The sequence below is a fragment of the Pholcus phalangioides genome, unplaced genomic scaffold (genome assembly GCF_987345545.1).
Source record: "Pholcus phalangioides strain wild (caught in Gottingen) unplaced genomic scaffold, Ppha-v1.0 ptg000015l_1, whole genome shotgun sequence".
In the NCBI taxonomy this organism is placed as follows: domain Eukaryota; kingdom Metazoa; phylum Arthropoda; class Arachnida; order Araneae; family Pholcidae; genus Pholcus; species Pholcus phalangioides.
The window spans coordinates 13890750-13910082 of NW_028301608.1; the positions used below are offsets into that span (position 1 = coordinate 13890750).

A 19333-nucleotide genomic window follows, 5' to 3' on the forward strand; every position below is an offset into this window, starting at 1 on the left:
AAGGATTACTCGGACACAGCCCAGGGGGAGGGCCCACACAAAAACGAGATCTGGTTGAAATTTTCGAGAGTACGCATGTAAATTTTCCAAGTGAGGCAAATTTACATATAGTATTACAATATTTTAATAAATCAACTGGAACATATAGATAATATACTGGGGAAAAAATCATCAAGATAGGAGGGATCAGAGGGGACATATGTATCCTATTGGTGTTTTTTAGTGGGACACATATGTCCTAGTGGTATTGTAATAATGATCAAAATACAAGGAACAACTAAGTTATTTTTATTCAATTTTGCAAAAGAAATTAATAAAATAATAATATGCCCACGAGATATATTATATTTGTCCTAGTGGTAGAGAAATTGTTAAAAGATCATCCAAACAAAGAGTGGCCAAGTCATAAGTTCCAGATTTTGGCAACATGACGGGGTTATAGCCAAAAGAAAAGTAAGATGCCTATAAGCGTCAAAGGCGTGCGCCGAGTTGGAGTCGTAGCAAAATGTTATCTGTTCCCCTCTCTCCACTTCCCCGAGAAATTGCAAGTTGCTAAGGGCGGGGGAAAAACTAGGCAGAATTTCGGACACTAGCCGTAATACATAAAATTAGTTATTAAATCAAATTTATGAAAAGAAAAATCTATCCAGCTCAATTATTCATTAAAATTCAAGATTTTTACATATATGATATAAGTTATGATCGATAACAATTATTTATTGACCGATAAATTTTTTTTCATAATGAAAAATTAACCTACCTTGTCTAGTGGAGTAAAATATTCCAAACTCATTTAGGTTATCTGCAGTTGCCAAATCGACCAAGCTTCTAGATTTCCAGGTTGAATAGGATGAACATTCTGCGAAATTGAGATTTTTTGCATATGAGTATCCACATTTTTATGTATCGGGCAGTGGGTAGTTTATGTCTGAAGCAATCGTAGCTGCTGGTCTACTGTTTGTTTTTCGTAGTACTATTACTGGGAATAAGTACACGGTGATTATAATTAGAGTACCCGTACTCTGAGTAGTTTTTCCACAAAAGCTGCTCATCCGAATACAGCAAAATTTTCAGGTTATCTTGAGACCATGGGAGAGTGATTTATGCTCTATAAAAATTGAATTTTTTTCCCATAAATCTCTCTTCCATGGTCTCATTAATGTACCCAAAAAATTTGGGTGTATTCGGATAAGCAGTTTTTGAGAAAAACTACTCAGAGTACGGGAACTTTAAATTATTTATAATTATTCATAATCACTCTGCATATTGACATTGAGGGGTAGCCCGACACCTGAAATCGATTTTCCAAAAATGACTTCAAAAAATTTTTCATTCGATTGCAAATCCAATTCAAAAAATTTTGTGTCAATTGGCTAATTTGTTCTTTCAAAGCAAAAGAAAGAAATAATAAATTATAATGTAAAATGTATTATACAAAAACACTTTGAACGAGGTTTTCTCAGAGTTCTGAAATTCACCAAAAATTCTGAAATTTTGCAGAAATTTTTATTCAACTTATTAAAATGAACCTCGAACTTGGATGTCTGCTATTCCTTAGAGTTTTATGAATTTTTAAAGTTTGAAAAAATATATAAATTTCAAAAATCCAAAAATTATAACATTTTTTTAAAAATACTTTCCATTAGACAATTGCTAAATCCGAGGGCCATTTTGCTACAACATGTCCGACATGTAGTAGTCACACACACACAAACATTTCTGTAAAATTTAAAAATTTTTGGTGCAGTTTGTTTTCTTTTTAATCGTACGATGGCTCAAAAACTGCAATCGGAGAAAATCGCGTTCAAATTGTTTTTTCTTGTAAATTTTACACGTTAGTTTATTAGTAGTTTCTTTTGTTTTAGAAGATCAAATTGATCGATTGACACGAAATTTTCTCCTCATTTGATTTGCAATTGAATTAAATATTTTTTATAGTCATTTTTGAAAAATCTACTTCGGGGGGTCGTGACACCTCCTATGGTTGAATGAGCGACAGAGTGAGTGACTAAGTGAGTGACTATGAGTGACGAAGCGTATGATCGTGACGAGTGACCAAGTATCAGAGGTCAAGTGAGTTGACATTTAACCCCGACATTTTCCCTGTCGTGACCATATGAATGACCACATGAGTGGCCGAGTGAGCAAATGAATGACCATGTGAGTGACCAAGTAAGTGACTATGAGTGACCAAGTAAGTGACTATGAGTGACCAAGTAAGTGGCCAAGTAAGTGACCAAGTAAGTGACCAAGTAAGTGACCAAGTAAGTGACTGTATGAGTGACCAAGCGCATAACAGTACGAATTGCCGTATGAGTGATCAAGTACGTTGGACATTTACGCCTTGACATTTCACCTGTCCTGACCGTACGAATGATCACTCACACTCTCATACTCATACGATCACTCACTTGGTCATTCATACGATCACTCACTTGGTCATTCATATGGTCACTCACTTGGTCATTCATATGGTCACTCACTTGGTCATTCATATGGTCACTCACACATTCATTAATACGATCACTCACCTAATCACTTGGTCACTTTCACAGTTGGTTACTCGTACGATCAGGGTAGACGAAACGTCAGGTGCGAAATGCACCGGGGACGAAACGTTGCAGAGGCAAAATTTCAAAATCCCAATAATCCAAAGGTTCACCTATACATTTAGGTGGCTACGACCCATAGGTCCATCCAAATTTGATTTTTTTTTTTTTTTTTTACGGTCCTGTTATAAATTCACTTATTAGGTCACTGGTTTAACTAATTTCGGAAAAAAAAACCCAGTCCCGTTGTGTGGTCGCGAAGCTGATTCTATTGATGATTTTGGGTCGTTTGGCTGGAAAAAGGTTGAGAACTCCTCTGGATTAACCCTACATGAGCAAAGCTTTGTATTCAATCGAACGGTTTTTTTCCTTCACCATATCAAACATGAAACTAATATTTACCTGTTTCATCCGACCTAAGAATTCCGTAAAGGATGAACAGGAAGACGATGTTGATTGAAGTAAATTTTACCGACGAACAAATATAAGGAAACATGACAATCCCGCAACATTTGTCCAATAAGAACAAAAAGTGGCGATTCTTTGAAGCTCTGTGTGCACATATCTAGAAATACCATCCCTAATATATAGTACGACGCACTATTTTTGCAGTTTTTATTTTTGTGTGGAAGTAATTATACCTTTGAGAACCTCGAAGCCATTATCGAATGATGAATAAAGGTATGAGAACATGTAAGCAACATGTTTAGATTGTGGGAAAAGTCCCTCATAATGACTATAATTTGAGAGCGGACATTTATGTAACTTTTATTTCTATTTATATGGAATACGATTCTCTTGAAGGAGATCATGCTAAATGGAGTGACTTTAATGCTTAAAGTCATGCAAATGCAATTATTGGAATGCGATGTATCAAAAAGGGGAGGATCGTTGTGCTTGTTATCAGCCGTTTTTGGACGTTATTTTACTGATTTTGATTTTTTTCTCCATCGACCACGTGCTTCGAGGACTGATTCTCTGTTACGTCGTGATCGCGATCGATAAATTTTCATGTTCAAATAATTCATGAGGAAATACAGTGAAAAAATACAGATAAATATTTAGTTCAATGTTTCTCAACCTTTCTGACAACAAGGACCAGTAAAATGTCCGAAAAAAAAATTGACGGACCACTTGTGTCCCGTAATACGGGACATTCCTGTAATTTTTGTTGTTTCGATATTTATATTACGTTATACATTTGTCCCGTTTTCCCAGCTGCACTTATTTGAATTTGTGATATCTTAGGTAGTGAATACATAGCGTTTTTTTCAGAATATAAATTATATGATTTTAATTATGGCAATAATTATAAATATTCATCTCACATATTTGTCAAGGGTTTAATGTTTTGTCCACAATTTTATCGGAATTTTAATTACGATTGGCGATTGTGTTTACTTGTGTTAGATGACAATTGGCGATGTCCCATATTTTACGGGTTACTATATTTAAGATCCCAGTTAACCGAATTTTTCACAATGAAATATGATCATCATATCATTTGAGTATTTTTTTCGTGAGAGAAGGAATTTTTGTTTAGGGGAGGATCGTTGTGCTTGTTATCAGCCGTTTTGGACGTCATTTTACTGATTTTGATTTTTCTTTCTCCATCGACCACGAGCTTCGAGGGCTGATTCTCTGTTACATCGTGATCGCGAAAAAAACTGTATTGCCAAATAGTAGAATCTAAAAATACCAAACTACAGTATATAGCACGTGAAAATGGCAAGGGTTCACCGTGATTTCCACGTATGCCACCCCATCCCACAGAAAGGCCCTAGTTGGCGATCTTCGTGGGCCTCTCTATAGTGAAATTCGTCAAGGCACCTACTACTTTACCACGCACCAACACTGGTCATACCGACATGCAACAATTTACTACCAAACGAGTTGGCTAGGAATTGAAAGCGCCATCTATCGTCGGTCACCTCAGGCTCGGTAGGGAATATAACGTTTTTGTATGTGTGTGTGTCCTTCCCTAGGATCGAAACCACGGACCTGACAGCAACCTTCACGGTAGTAGACGAGCATTCTACCATTGCGCCACTCGGGTGCGCGTAGAGTGGAGCCCTTCTGGGAGGGAATACCGTGACATTTGTGCAAAAATCACTGCTCTTTTATTTTTAAAAAAACCTAAAAAAAGTACCCGAGTTAGGATCAATAGTTCCTTCATTTACCGTCGGAGACAGAGGCGCTGTCTGTCAAAATTTTTTCTCACGAACAGTATTGTTACCTAGCGACTGTGTTGGGAAAGAAATACTGTATTATTCAGCAACAATGCTTCCTTAACGACCTTGAGCAAGGTAAGCGTTCAACAATGTTACGATATGTGACCCTGAACTCTCTTTTTTTTTTTTTTATAATAATGATTTCCGAAGTTTCCCCGATCAACAATCATATTTTACAACAATGCAATTATCTAAGCAATATAGATTTTGAGATAGAGAACATGCATGGGATCAATCCTCTTGAACGGAAACAAATAGAGCAATGGAATTAAGATTCAATTTACAAACTAATCATGTTTCATCAGATTACATCATACGAATGCCCTCTAGCGGTAAATTCAAGAACTTTTTTGCACTTAATTTCACTTGCTTCTTCTTTCGTACTTGCGTACTTCTTTCGCTTTAACTATGAAAATGTTTATAGATTACCTTACTGTATGTGTATGAATCAGCGATATCTGGTAAGGGCGACCCTAGTTTATAATAAAGCAATTGAATATATAAAATTACCAATTAATTTATTGAATTTTTATTTTAAATACAAAAATGCTGAGAAAAATACAGTGAAACAAAATGAATTTATTGCCGCAATACAAATAATAGAATCGAACTGTGATTTTAATGATTCGGTTTTTGCGAGGAAAAATAGAAATTCTACAACAATGTTTATCTGCTTTTGAGATTCATCAACACAAGAGGTTGCGGCCCATCAATCGAACATGAGATCTTATGAGATATGATGAATTATAAAAAATGTTTTCTAATAATTATAATCGTAATCATCGATTTCTTCTTCTTCCTCTTCCGGTTCTTCTTCTTCTTCATCGTACACATCGGTAATGGCCGATGTATTTGTGACGTAATATGTTCCTTCTTTTTGTTCTGAATTTATGAAAAAAAAAAATCAAATTAATGAGATATAAATTTATTGCTGATTACATTTGAATTCGATACACCTTCACACGTAAAACAATATGCGATTAAATAATAATAAAATGATAACAATTCAAGAGGGTCTTAAAGTGGTGTAATTGGCATTTGCAACAATTCTGCCCAAGTCCAGAAATACAATCTCGAAGTGCTCAAAAGCATGGTTTACAGAGGGCTTGGTGGGCTATAGCCCAGGGCGGCAAGTTCGGAGAGGGTGGGAAATTTGAGGAATGAGTGGTCAAGAAAATTAGTAGAATGGGAAAAGAGTGGAAAAATTTGTATAGCTCGTAGGGGCGATAAAACCATAAATGCACCTCTGTCTAGAGAGCGGAGGAGTAGATCAGTATGCACTAAACGAGGGATTAGAACAGTGTACAAGCATGTGAGCGATTCAAACAGTGTATTAGTAAGTATGAAAGTGACTAAAAGAGTGTCCCCAACTAGAGAGGGAGGGAACTACCGAAAGAATGACCTGTGTAAGCATGAGAATAACCAAAGGAGTGTGCAAGCGTGGGAATGATTAAAAGAGTGAGAACGTGAGCAAGAATGTGAGTAGCCAAAAAGAAGAGTGACGTAGAGAGAAAGCGGGGGAGCATGTCAGTAAACGACCAAAAACGTGTCAAAGAAAGTGTGCGATAATTTGAGTGACCAAAAGAGTGTCTTATAGACAGCGACGGGGGCTAAGTGGGCTAACGGGACAAGTAAATTTCGCTAAATTTTATGACTTACAATGTTGCTTGTCAGTTGATGCTGCCATGTATATTTGAAGTGGCAAGTTATCCGACACTGTGTGTCCCGTATTTTTTTTTATTTTTAACATCTCCCAATCCCCCGAAGGTTTCCAGGTAACGATATTCCGTGGCTCACCATCCCAAGGCTTTTAGTGGGTTCCTTATATTCACTTTCCAGTGAATATGTAGTTTAAGAAATGAAAAAATATATATATATACAGGGTGGGCAAAACGTCCGTAGAAGATTAAAAAATTCATAAAAACCGGAAAAATAATCGAAATAAAAAACGGTTTGCAGGGTGAACATCGCTAGGTCCCGGGAATTTTTTTGACAGGAAAAAAAATAACGAAAAAAAGACGAAAGGTGGCGCTGACATACACAAGTCAACGAAAAGATACGCAAATAACGCACAGAATGCCTCCAAATCGTTTATTACAGCAGTATGTGTTCCACATGACCACCATGAGAATAACACACTGCAGGCGAATCACAAATCCAGCAATGGCAGAGTGCAGCAGGTCCGGATGCACACATGGCACCCCTGAGCGGGTCGCATCTTTCAGTTCCGACAGTTTGGATGGACCGGATCGATACACTCGAGATTTCAAGTATCCGCATAACAGAAGTCTGCCGGTGCAAATATGGAGACCGAGGAGCTCATGGGAACCTGCAACGCCTGCTAATGATTTTGTCTTCCCCGAACGTCTGTATCAGGAATACCTTGACCAGAGTAGCAGTGTGATTAGTTGCTCCATCTTGCATCAAAGATGCGATCCACCTAGACGTGTCATGTATACATCCGAACCTGCTGCACTCTTCCTGCCGTTGCTGGATTTGTGACTCGCCTGTAATATGCTATCCCCTGTGGTGGTGGTCACGTGGAACACGTACTACCGTATCATTGCCATTCATTACTATAATAAATGATTTGGGGACATTTTGATCATTATTTGCGTATCTTTCCTTTGACTTGTGTACGTCACCGCCACCTATCGGCTGTTTTTTAGTTTTTTCTGTCAAAAAAATTTGACAAAAAGTTTCTACGGACTTTTTGCCCACCCTGTACATAAGACCAATCCTGTGTAGAACCGCTAAACTATTTCCATTAACATTTCTGTTCTGTTTTGAAGCACACCTCGTAGACCCTTTTGCAGCCCTCTTACGTGTCACCGGAGGTCCACGGACTACTTTTTGAAAAGTCCTACAATAGAGAGACGTGTGTCTCACGAAATGGTGCTGAATGTTTTCTCTACCATTACCTAATATTTTTGGCAGTAGCTCTTCCAGTATGGTCACTCTTGCTTCTAAATTCAGTATGCTCTGCTTCGTTGTCTGTAGTGACTCCATTATGACCTACATGAGAAGAAGAATACAACTCTGACCATTTTGCTTGAGTGAAATTTAAGTTTGTAGTTACATCTGGCCATTCATTGCCAGTTAATCAGCCACGCAATTTCGATGCCTTAAAAAATACCGTAATCCGTGGCTACTTTGCACCTACTTTACACCAATCCTGAAAAAAAGGATTCAACACGTTACCTAGCGGCTAATCTAATGAATATTTCCAAATAGTTTCGGTTCTGCCTGACAGGAGACATTATTGGTTGACTCTTGTATTTGAGGTTACTGATGCATTCACCATTTTGTGAATGAAAATTATTATTTTTGGAAGAAGTTCCAGCTGAAATCGAGTAAAAAATAGTAAGCAAACAATTTTCAAAACGGTGGATGCATCAGTAACTCAAAAGCATGAGTTGACCGATATTGCCTCCTGTCGGGCAGAATCAAAACTAAAGACGGCTTTTCTCAGCCCAATACATCAAGGAAATAACCTTTTCTAGATATTATGCCGAGGTGAACTCGGAAAAAGAGGTCCCCTGGTCTCTACTGAGAATCCAACTTAGGTCCTCTTGCAAACCGGGCGAATGCACTACCATATGCACCACTAGAGACTCCTTCTCCAGTGGGGCATATGGTATCGTAATATCCAGAAAAGGTCTATTTTTTTTCCTAAATGTTATTTGGCTGAAAAGATCCTTCTCACTCTGTCAACCGCCCCACCACCTGGCGGGTCATTTGCTGAAGTTAAGTTAAGCTACTTGTGCCTCTACTTCAGTACCTTAAGCCATAATGCGTGAGATGAGAAATCAAAATTGTTTGGAAAATATTCATTTTTCATTTGGAATAAAGCTGCTATGAAACATCGAATACTTTTTCTTTTTTCAGGAGTGGTTAAAATCACCCCCGTAGGTGCAAAGTAACCCCGGATTATAAATACTAATACAAAATTAGAAAGCACAAGAGGCAAATTGCCCAACAAGGTGGCTGGAAAAAGAGGAAAAAAGGACAAAATAAAAATATATAAAAATAAATAGTACTGTATTAGAAAAAAGCAACAACATTTTTTTCCACATGTTGCCGTAGGCCTAAATGCAGTTACCCAAAAATAATAAGCCAGAAAAAGTAACTAAACAACTAAAATATCTGCCCATAGAAATATGTAGATAGAAACGATGTAACTCTCCGCTGTATTCTCCGTATGAATATGTATTCATCCACAGGCTCTAAGGAAAGAAAATATCTCTCCTCTGTAGCTCAATGGTAGAGCACTCGTTCGGACAGTGAGAGGTTGGCGGTTCGATTCCCCACAGAGTAATGTGAATTCTCTTTCCGAACTTCATCTTCATCTCCGCTTGGTTGCCCAGGCTTTTGTACTTCGCATAAAAATATGGTTGCATTCTTTAAATATGTATGGCTTCTCGATTACTCCTTAATCAATCTTATTACTCCTGATTAATTTTATCATATTTTCTTTTGAAGGTGTCTATCGGGGGGGGGGAAATTCGCGACATCAGAAGATAAGCTATTTAATGCATTAACAACCGTGTTGGCAAAAAAAAAAAAAAAACTCCCTGTGACACACAACAACCTAAAATTACCATTAACTAATCGAAACTAGTGTCTCCGAGTCAAAGCATTTGAAAGACGGTGTGAAAATATTTCATGGTCCATCATATCGATCTCCTTGAAAATCTTACATATTTCAATCAAATCTTCACGACGCCTGTGCTGTTCCTAAGAAAACATATTCAACGAATCAGCAATGAGACTTGCATAATAAACGCCAGTGCTCTAGCGGCTCTTCTTTGCACTCCTTTCAACCAACTCTATATTATCCTTCTGAAGACAGGGTCTCCAAAACCATACGGCGTACTCGAGTCCAGGACGAAGTCTTAGGAACGAAGTATTACGGTATTAGGAAGGGAAATTTCAGTTGAGAACGACTCTTCTCTGAGAAATACGAAGACAACACTAATTTATGTATGCACATTAAGGGCAGCGTACATACTGGGACGAAAAGGTACACGATACAAGAATTACGAGTGGGAAGGAAAAATCGCATAGAGGTGAAGGAAGAGATGCTCACACATAGTAAAGGGGGCGGAGATAGAGAAAATGACCGGAGGGGTTCTGATATGGCGAGATCCCTCCGCAAAAGCACGTTTTTTTTAAAGGGGAGAAGGTAAAAAACGTATGAATCAACCAATAGCGAAAATCAACAGATCGAAGTGAGAACAAACGTGTTTGTTCAAGTCGCGCACCGCCTTGCGTACCCTCTTTCTCCCCTTCGTCTCGCTTTTCGAGTACGAGCGGAGTAGAACAAAACGATACAATTGTTTTCGTCGCTAGTCTCTATTATACACTCCCGTACCTCTTGACCTCCCACTATGTGCGCGGCCTAAATATTCTAGAAAAAAAATATATTCATAAGCAATATCAAAGCAAGGGATATTTTCTTTAAAACTGTTGAGAGATTCTGACATTATTACCTGCATCACTGGTACATTTTCGGGAAAATCGAAATCCTCTTGGAAATTAGCACCTCCGGCAACAAACACTGAAGTGGAAAAAAGAAACAAACGCAGAAAATGTAAATTTGATAATAGACACATGGGATATTCAATTAAAATGTTGAACTTATTTCGTAATTTCAGAGAATAATTAGCCGTACGTGCCGTCATGGATCATTTGTGATGCGCTGGTAAATACTTTATCTGCCACTGATTGATCTCTCACTCACCTCCATCGCTGGTGCCCCTAGAACTCAACCCTGGAGGACCAGGTGGCCCAGGAAGTCCTGGTATCCCTGGAGGTCCCGGTAATCCGACTAATCCATCGTCACCGCGATCGCCTTTAAGACCGGGCAGTCCTGGAGGACCGGGGTCACCGTCTCTTCCTCGACCACCTGTCGAGGTATTTCAAGAAAAATTAGCAATGAAAATTCCAATTATATGTATGAAAATATTTTTCAACTGAATGAATGAGAAGTATTGAATAATTATTTTCATGGTGTGCCGCTGACAGTATATATATATATATAATTAACCTTTCTCTCCTACAAGGCCGGGGAGACCCGGCTCGCCTTGCGGTCCAGGTGGACCTTGCACTCCAGTGGTCGTGCCCTCGACTTCGTTTATGATACGAGTTTCTCCAGGTTCTCCTTTGGGTCCTCTGTCGCCTTTCTCTCCTCTGGGTCCAGTGGGTCCTAGTCTTCCGGGCGGACCGGGTTTACCAGGCGCCCCGCAGGAATCGTCGCATTCAGTCTTTCTGGTCTTAGGCGGCGGTCCCCTTCCGTTCGAAGAACGACTTCCCGGAGGACCGTTGGGTCGTAGTGAAGGACGGTCTTGTTGAGCTCGCCAATCAGTCGATTGCTATTATAAATGGATCATTGTTACTATTATTATCTCTGAATTTTTTCCCCCACGTATTGCAACTAAAGTTATAATTGATATTAATCTATTTATTGATTTCATAATTTAATAATTAATGACTATTTAATTATTTATTAATATTAAACTAATTATGATGTAATCAATTCTGATAAGGTACCTTTTCTGTTCCTGTCGATTTAGGACGATACGAACCATTTGATGTGCAGTTTTTACACTCTGAAATATAGAACAAAAATCATTCTTTGCTCAGGTAAGTGAGTCTTTTATATCTAATGAGATTTACGCAATACACAGGGTAGATACTATCGACCACGGCCGTAACTAGGCAGATGCAACAGGTGCATCCGCACAGGGCCCACTTGGAAGGGGGGGGCCCAAAATCGGCCTAAATGCGCCCAAAAATGGGACAGAAGGGGCCTAAATTCAAACTCTTGCACAGGGCACATGAATGGCTAGCTACGGCCCTCTATCGACCGCGTAATAATTGCACACGTGATTCCTTGTGAAAAACTAATAATGAAAACAAGATATACTGAAGACTGGATGTTGTGAAGATATTTATTATTTTGAGATGTTAATTTTTTTTTTTTTTTTTTTTTTTTTTTTAAGGAAGGAAAAAACTCATCTCTGCCTCTACCGGGAGTCGAACCCGGGTCTCTCGAACCCGGTAGAGGCAGAGATGAGTTTTTTCCTTCCTTAAAAAAAAAAAAAAAAAAAAAAAAAAAAATTAACATCTCAAAATAATAAATATCTTCACAACATCCAGTCTTCAGTATATCTTGTATTAACAAGTGGAGAGCGACATTCATGTCATAATAATGAAAAGTATTTTCAGTTTTTTGATTTGACCAATAATTATCATGTTCGTTGTAATTATTCAGTTTTTTGATAAACCATTCAAAATTGATGATGCCACTCTTTCGAATCCTGCTAAATTCACTGAATGTAAACTAAACGTATAACTTGGCGTAAACAAGAGTTATTAAGAAAGCTAAAGCTGTGCCAACTAATCTTCTTCCTTGCCCTTTCCCACAAAAAAAAAAAAAAAAAAAAAAAAGGACTTGAAAGTGAAGGAAAGAAAATTATTACATTTTTTGGTTAAAAGTATTGATTTGATCTATTGGAAAAATTGTTTTCCAATACATCTCGTTTGGCTATTATCATACGATCATAGCCTTGTGATAAATTTGTCACTATAGTGGGGCAAAGGTAATGTGTAATGACAAGGTAAAAATCACTTTAGACCAGGGGTTCTCAAACTGTGCACCGCGGTGCCCCGGTGCGCCTCAAACCTTTGTCAGAGGCGCTGCGGAGGTGCGAACCTGACAAAAGTTTTTCTAAAATATTCTTTGTTAAACAGCTCTGGGGAGATCGCGGATAAGCATTGAATAGGAGAAAGGGGCGCCGCGGGTGGAAAAAGTTTGAGAACCCCTGCTCTAGACGAAGAGGATAGAGATCCAAGCGTGAAAGAAACTAACTGAACTTGGCTTCTAACGGGGTTGAATATTTCAGTCCATTTTCAATTAGCTGCAACCCGTTGCATGGGGACGATTTTTTTCCGTTGGGTGTTTGGCGCTTAACCGACCGTTAGAAAACTGACATGTCACAAAATTTCAAAACGTTATAACTCCCTTAATATTTGTCCGACCCTAAAAATGGAAAATACTTTTCTGTATTAGTTTTTCACAAGGAATCGCGAGAATGACATTATTGGGCGATCGATAGTACACATCCTGTATAGGTCCATAGAATGTTTTCAGTGCATTTGCGGGTCATTTATCAAGTGGAAAACTAAATTGCAAATCTGAAATCTACCAAGAAGACCATGGAAAGATGTCTCACCAGTTTCGCAAGCTCGTCCGATGAATCCCGGACAGCATTTCCAGACAACTTCATTGACAATCTTGTACGTGGTCACGTAGCGAACTCGCGTCAGGACTCTGCACAGGGCACGAAGAAAAACAAAGGATAATATACATGACTTTTATGTGATACGAAATGTTGTATGTACTGTACTGCCTGCCATACATGATCGAACTATAGAACTACAGTCAAACCTCGTCAGCGGGTCACCTGGATAACACATCACTCCGCTTACCGGATCACTTTTTGAGATATTTATTGCCCTCTATAGCGTTCTTGCGATATTAAATTCCCGATAATGCGTCTCCACACTCCGCTTAAGGGGTCAATCTACCGATCTACTGCAATCAAAATGGTCTATATTGAGCTTTTGCGAAATTCCACGATCTTGGGATGGGAGGAAAAATTAAGGTAAATAAAAATATTATAAACCAGTGCTATATTAGCTTTAAAAAAAATATATAATAAATTTCCAAGACTAAACTCATTTGAACTCAACGAAAATTTGGTTTTATGCGTGTGAGTGCATCAATCGGGAGGGCAAATAACGTGTTTATGTCAGGCTTACTCCGTTTATCGGATCGCTCAGTTTACGGGGTTTGACTGTATACTTGACAGATTGCAGCAGTTATTGCATCCAGTTCATTCACATGCTGAATTCAATCACACCATACAAGACCGAACTAGTATGAACAGAGCCGCAACAAGGGGGAGCAGGCGGGTCTGGTGCCAGAGAAGGGACAAATTTCACCTTTTTACTCCTTCTTCAACATTACAAGAGGGCGCCAGAATATGTGGTTGTCCCGGCTGACCAAGCATCTAGTTGCGGCTCTGGGTATGAAAACATGGAAATCTTACCTGTAATTTCCTCCGCAATTCTCACGGTACGGCCAGTACCAGCATCTTTCGTACTGCCTACCTATAAACGTTTCTGTACCATTGGGTTCCCGGCAAGGTACTCGCTTTGTGGCCTGCACCGCGCACCAATTACTGGATAAGTAAAAGCATAAAAACCAAAAATCAACATAAATGAAACGAAAGAGTGGTAAATAAAATCAAACAAAAGAAATTTCTTAAACGTGAGAAAATCATCCAGTTAGCATATAATGAATTAATTTTCTTTTTAATTTTTATATTGTATTAATGTCATTCAATAATAGAAAAAAAGGGTTATGTGTGAAATTAAATATTCTTCAGTTTAACAAAATTTCAAAAATTATCTATATACACCAAATATATATTTGATTTTTTTTATAAATAATTTTCTAGGCAGGTTTCAAAAGCTCATTGTGAATTCGAAACATGAAAATTAACTAATTGAAATTCCATTTCAATTAGTTTCCAGAAAAAAGTTTGTTATTAAACTTGATTTGTTTGACGAAACCGATTAGATATCTCAAATTACTTTCCGTTGTATAACATTTTAGATGAGGACCATATTTAAAACTATTTGAATCAATATTTTGATCAGATTTTTTGGCATGGTGATTCAATAATGATTACAAATAATGATTTCAGTTTCTAATTGCGTTTGATTGGATGTTTCGGAAGACAAGGACCAAAATTTACTGTCCCGTGAGTGAGCAGCAGTTTTTTTCCATATTCTGTCTAAATACAGAGTGGTTATAATTAAATTGACACTACTCAGACGTATGTAGTGCTCATTCTGATGGAGGTATTTTGATGAGACTAGGTGGACAGATGGACCATCGGGGAAAAGAAAGATTCAACCAAAGAAAGTTAAATTTTCTAACACCAGGTGAAAAAGTGACGCTCTTTTATCACAGTTATTCCTCCCTCCCCCCTCCCCCATTGTTCAAATAACGTATATACCTCAAGTTTTAAGTATATCCCAATTTTCAATGAAATATGTCCACCACAACGGACGCTACATAGGTCGGAGTAGTGTCAGTATAATTAAGCTGAGTATTCAATTCATAAACATACTGACACTTCTCCGCCATATGTAGCACCCGGTGTGGAGGACATATTTCATTAAAAAAAAATTATATTTGAAAAGTATATTTAATTAAATAAATCCATTCATTAATTCAATAATTAATTCCTAAGAATGTCTCCCTTGTAAACCGTAAGCTGCTCTTTCAGTTTTTTTCCCTAGGAGTAGAGTTTCTGCGCCGTGAGCAACGTGAAAACGCTGATTGGTCAGAAAACTTGAATTTCGGATTTTTAACCAATCAGTGATTTAACTCTGCACGCACCGTAGAAAACCCTTTAAGGCTTTAGCTGTCGTACTTGTCCTTGTATTCCTGGTATATACGGTATTTGGACTATGGGGGAAAAGATAACTGAGATTAAAAAAACGCTTCTTTTCACCTGGTGTTAAAAATTGGACTTTTTTTGATTGAATCTTTCTTTTCCCCCAATGGTTCATCTATCTACCAAGTCTCGTCTAAATACCTCCATCAGAATGTGCGCTACATACGTCTAAGTAGTGTCAGTTTATTTATAACCACTCTGTACAAAGTGTACAAGTCTAAATACAAAATATAATTCCGTTTCTATAACAAAGACAGCAGGAAGTTTGCCTGTTGTTGTCTTCGTATTAGTATTTGAAAAGCATCTCCTCCTCCATCCCCAAATACCATTTGGGAGCGTCTAGAAAAAAATAAGCAAAAGTGTGAAGTTTGTTAGTAGTTTCGGTAGTTTCGAAATCGGTGACCAATCTAAAGTGATCGATTTAAACGAAAAGATCCACGTGAAGGAATTCCAGGATTCGACAAATACGTTCAGCACATTAAATTGCTTCATGTTGGCAGCTTCAATTTTTTAATTTATCCCTATATTTGTTTACATCAGCGAATAGAAGAACAAAAATTATTTTTATAGCATCAGTTAATATCACGTCTATTCGATGAAAATTCGATTAATCAGTCAATTAATGAATCAAAAATCAATTAATAATTAAAAGGGGAGTCCCTCAGGGCTCAGTTTTAGGTCCCTTATTGTTTCAAATATTCATAAATGACTTTTGCGACATTGATATATTTGGTAAAATTATCTGCTTCGCTGATTATACGGTGGTCATGTATGCAAGTGATGATCCACTAGAGGTATTGAACCAAAAAATAAATGAAGATCTTTTAAAAATTCGGAATTGGTTTCTTATTAATGATCTGGAAATTAATATTGAAAAGAGCAAATACGTGAAATTTTCCCTACGAGAAAATTCTCCTGACCCTATTCAGTTGATATACCATACTAACCAATGTAATCTCACTTCATGTTCATGTAACTGTCTTAAAGCTGTCAAGAGTATTAAATATCTCGGCCTCTATTTCGATAATAATTTAAAATGGAAATCACACGTAAACTTTCTACATAATAAATTGAGGTACATGATTTTCAAGTTTTTTCATCTCAGAAGTCAGGTTAATAAAGTGTTCATCAGAAATTTGTATTTTTCGTGATTTCAATCACACATATATTACGGTTTTTGTATATATGGTGGAGATTACAATAGTAATATTCGTCCTATAATTAATCTACAAAAAAAAGTAATTCGACTAATATATAATGACTATAACACCCAGTCTAATATTCTTTTCCGTAATGCTGACGTCTTAACTGTTCGTCAGCTGTACTTGCTAAAAGTTGCAATTACTCTGTTCAAAAAACAATACCATTTGCCCATGCGCACTACAGTAAATCCACGTAGACCAAATTGTATTTTTTCTATTCCACATGCACACAAAGATATTTTGCAAAAACACTTCATTTTCTTAGCGCCAAGGTTCTTCAATTCGATACCTTATGAAATGCAAACAATTACAAATCTGCCTCATTTCAAAAGATAGCTTAAAGAATATCTTCACTCAATAAATGATATTGAAATTTATTTCACATTGTTCCATTACTGCAAATCTCATTAATCCCTTTTAATGTCTAATTGAAGTAGCACTCCGAAAGCCAGCCACAATATGTACATGTATATACACACACACATTTCTTCCCCCCCCCTTTTCTTTTTCACTTCAACATAATGAACACATTATAAATATTTACTAATTAATTTCAAAATACTTGTACTACTAATTAACTTGATTTTGTATTTATGATTATTTGTGTGTTTGAATTTATGTATATATATATTTTTAACCTGAAACGTTTAACCCATGAAACGTTTGTATCAGTTTTTAATTTTTTTTTCATGATCATAACCCCAGTATTGGCAGCCATTTGCCTCTTGGGTAGTGTTATTTTTGCGAATGTAACTGTTATTTAATAAAATAAATTGAAATTGAAATTGAAAAAAAAAAACTTTCGATTAACCAGTTTAACTGATATAATATTAATCGATATCCAGCTCTAGTTTGTGCACACTTTGAAAAACTAACCGGCACGTCCACGGCAAAACAGGTTCTCAAAACATTTCAAGCATTTCTTACAGGATATGTTCGTAGCCGCTGCGAAAAACCGGCGGTTACGTTTCAGGAAAAAATGGGTTTCTAAAAGAACTCAAGCATTTTGACAGGAAACGTTCGCGCGTATACACTTCGAAAAACCGGCTGGTACGTAAACGACAGTATGGATTCCCAGAACAACGGGGCAGTCTATTCTTCCCCGCACAAGCATTTTATACAGGATAGGCCAGTATACGCTTCGAAAAATGAGCTACCACGGGTTCACGACAAAATGTCATTTACGTCACTAGTGTTTACGTCGACGACAAAACGGATTCTCAAAAACAACTCAATCATTTCTTACAGGATATATTCGTTACTACGACAGACTAACCAAAATACGTTCAAAAGTATTCCGAATTCATAAAATGAATCGCCTCAAAATGGTTACTTACCCATTACGGTCAACTATACCCTGGCATCTGGCTTGCCGAAGCATAAACAACATCAGTCCAAAACACAGAAAACATTTCCTCTCGATTACCATAGCAGTTTGATCGAGTCCTAGAAGTTTTTTATTTCAATAACGGAATCAGAACGAGGGGCAGTATCAACGCATGAAACTCGTACATGAAAGACCGGAGGGTTTGTGTGTATACGCCTTAAGCGTCCGTACATGTGTTATTCTATCATTTAAAAAAATATTTCGGAAAGATTCACGCAACTCATCATCATGATCACCCCGAACGCTCACAATCTCTGTGGCTCCAGCAATCACTGTAAATCAAAAGACCCTTTTAGTTCAAGATAAAAATTGAAAAAAGTGTCTGAGAGCAGCAGAAAAGAAAGCCGAAAAGAAGCTTGTTTGTTTGAATTATGAAGACGGAATATATATAAAAATAAAAGTAATCAAAGACTAACATGTCTGGTATCGTCTTTCAAACGGCTACGAGATCCATTTGTTAGTGAGGCCTCTTCGTTTCCAGTCGAAAGAAAGATAAGGCTCTTTGGGCTGTAAGGACGATGTTCTTTAACCTGCGGTGAACCCTTAACTTTGATAGCTTTGGTTATAAGGTCTAGGCCAACCATTTCAACTTCTTATTTTTTTTCACTCAATGTCTTCGGTGTTTTAATATCCTTCTTCTTTCGGTTATTAGTTTTTTTCCTTTCAGTTTCTTGGACATGTATGGCACCATGTTTCCGACATCACGAACAGGGAGGGAAAAGTGATAAAAAAAATGACACTAAGTGCTCCATTTTCTTTCTTGTTAGTTGAAGAGTTGAAATGATGGAGATTGAAATGGTAGGAAACTGTGAAATCTGAGTCGGGAATATTTATTTTACGGATTGAAATGTCACCACGAAAGAAAATGTGTCGTTATTGGCAATGCTTAGGATGACCATATGACCTACATTTCCTCTATTTTAGTCATCCTGACTCTTTTTTCACGTAAAAATGGCCTTTTTTTTGGTATTTTGAACGAAGAATACTTGAATTTTTATTCCACTTAGAAATCAAACACAAGAAACATAAAATTATTTTTCCAATGTTAATGTTATTATGGAAAAAATTATTATAAAAATGTTATGTTGAAATTTTTTTTCTTTTTCTCGTTGAATTCATTTTGGACCACTGCGCTTTGCAATAGTGCTTCCTTTTTAGCCATTGCGGCTATAACTTAGCTGTAATTGGCAACTTTGCTTCGTTTGGCGTCATTTTTGGTGACAACTGGTGATTTCTCATATTTTTCTTGATATGAGTAAATATTGTTCCTCTCTCTAATTAATGAGAAATCGTCATGTGCCTTTTTGTCTAAAGCGTGAGAAATATTTTATTTCATGAGGCACCAATGTGTGGCAATTATTGTGATGGTAACAAAATCGAGGAAAACAAGTCTCTGTTATTTCAGGCAGCTTATGCAGAATCGATGTTT

General features: G+C 37.3%; 1 protein-coding gene across 1 annotated transcript; it reads right to left on the reverse strand.

The window, feature by feature from the left end:
* Positions 1-5281: 5281 nt before the first annotated feature.
* Positions 5282-18491, reverse strand: LOC149075479 (uncharacterized). The gene is made up of 9 exons (XM_089242843.1): positions 17855-18491; positions 13897-14028; positions 13018-13115; positions 11333-11391; positions 10830-11154; positions 10524-10688; positions 10273-10340; positions 7702-7795; positions 5282-5662 (listed from the first exon to the last, which is right to left on the reverse strand). Exons 1-9 carry the CDS (start codon positions 17944-17946, stop codon positions 5541-5543), a joined length of 1155 nt encoding a protein of 384 aa, XP_089098969.1. The 5' UTR covers positions 17947-18491; the 3' UTR covers positions 5282-5540.
* Positions 18492-19333: the final 842 nt, after the last annotated feature.

What these genes read in the sequence shown, in the direction of transcription:
- LOC149075479 (XM_089242843.1), bottom strand. Translation starts at nt 17,946, where the DNA reads ATGGTAATCGAGAGGAAATGTTTTCTGTGTTTTGGACTGATGTTGTTT. An exon ending in AATCGACAGGAACAGAAAAG is followed by an intron (nt 11,155 to 11,332) that starts GTACCTTATCAG and finishes CATTTATAATAG; the next exon opens with CAATCGACTGATTGGCGAGC. An exon ending in GCTACTGCCAAAAATATTAG is followed by an intron (nt 5,663 to 7,701) that starts GTAATGGTAGAG and finishes TCATAAATTCAG; the next exon opens with AACAAAAAGAAGGAACATAT.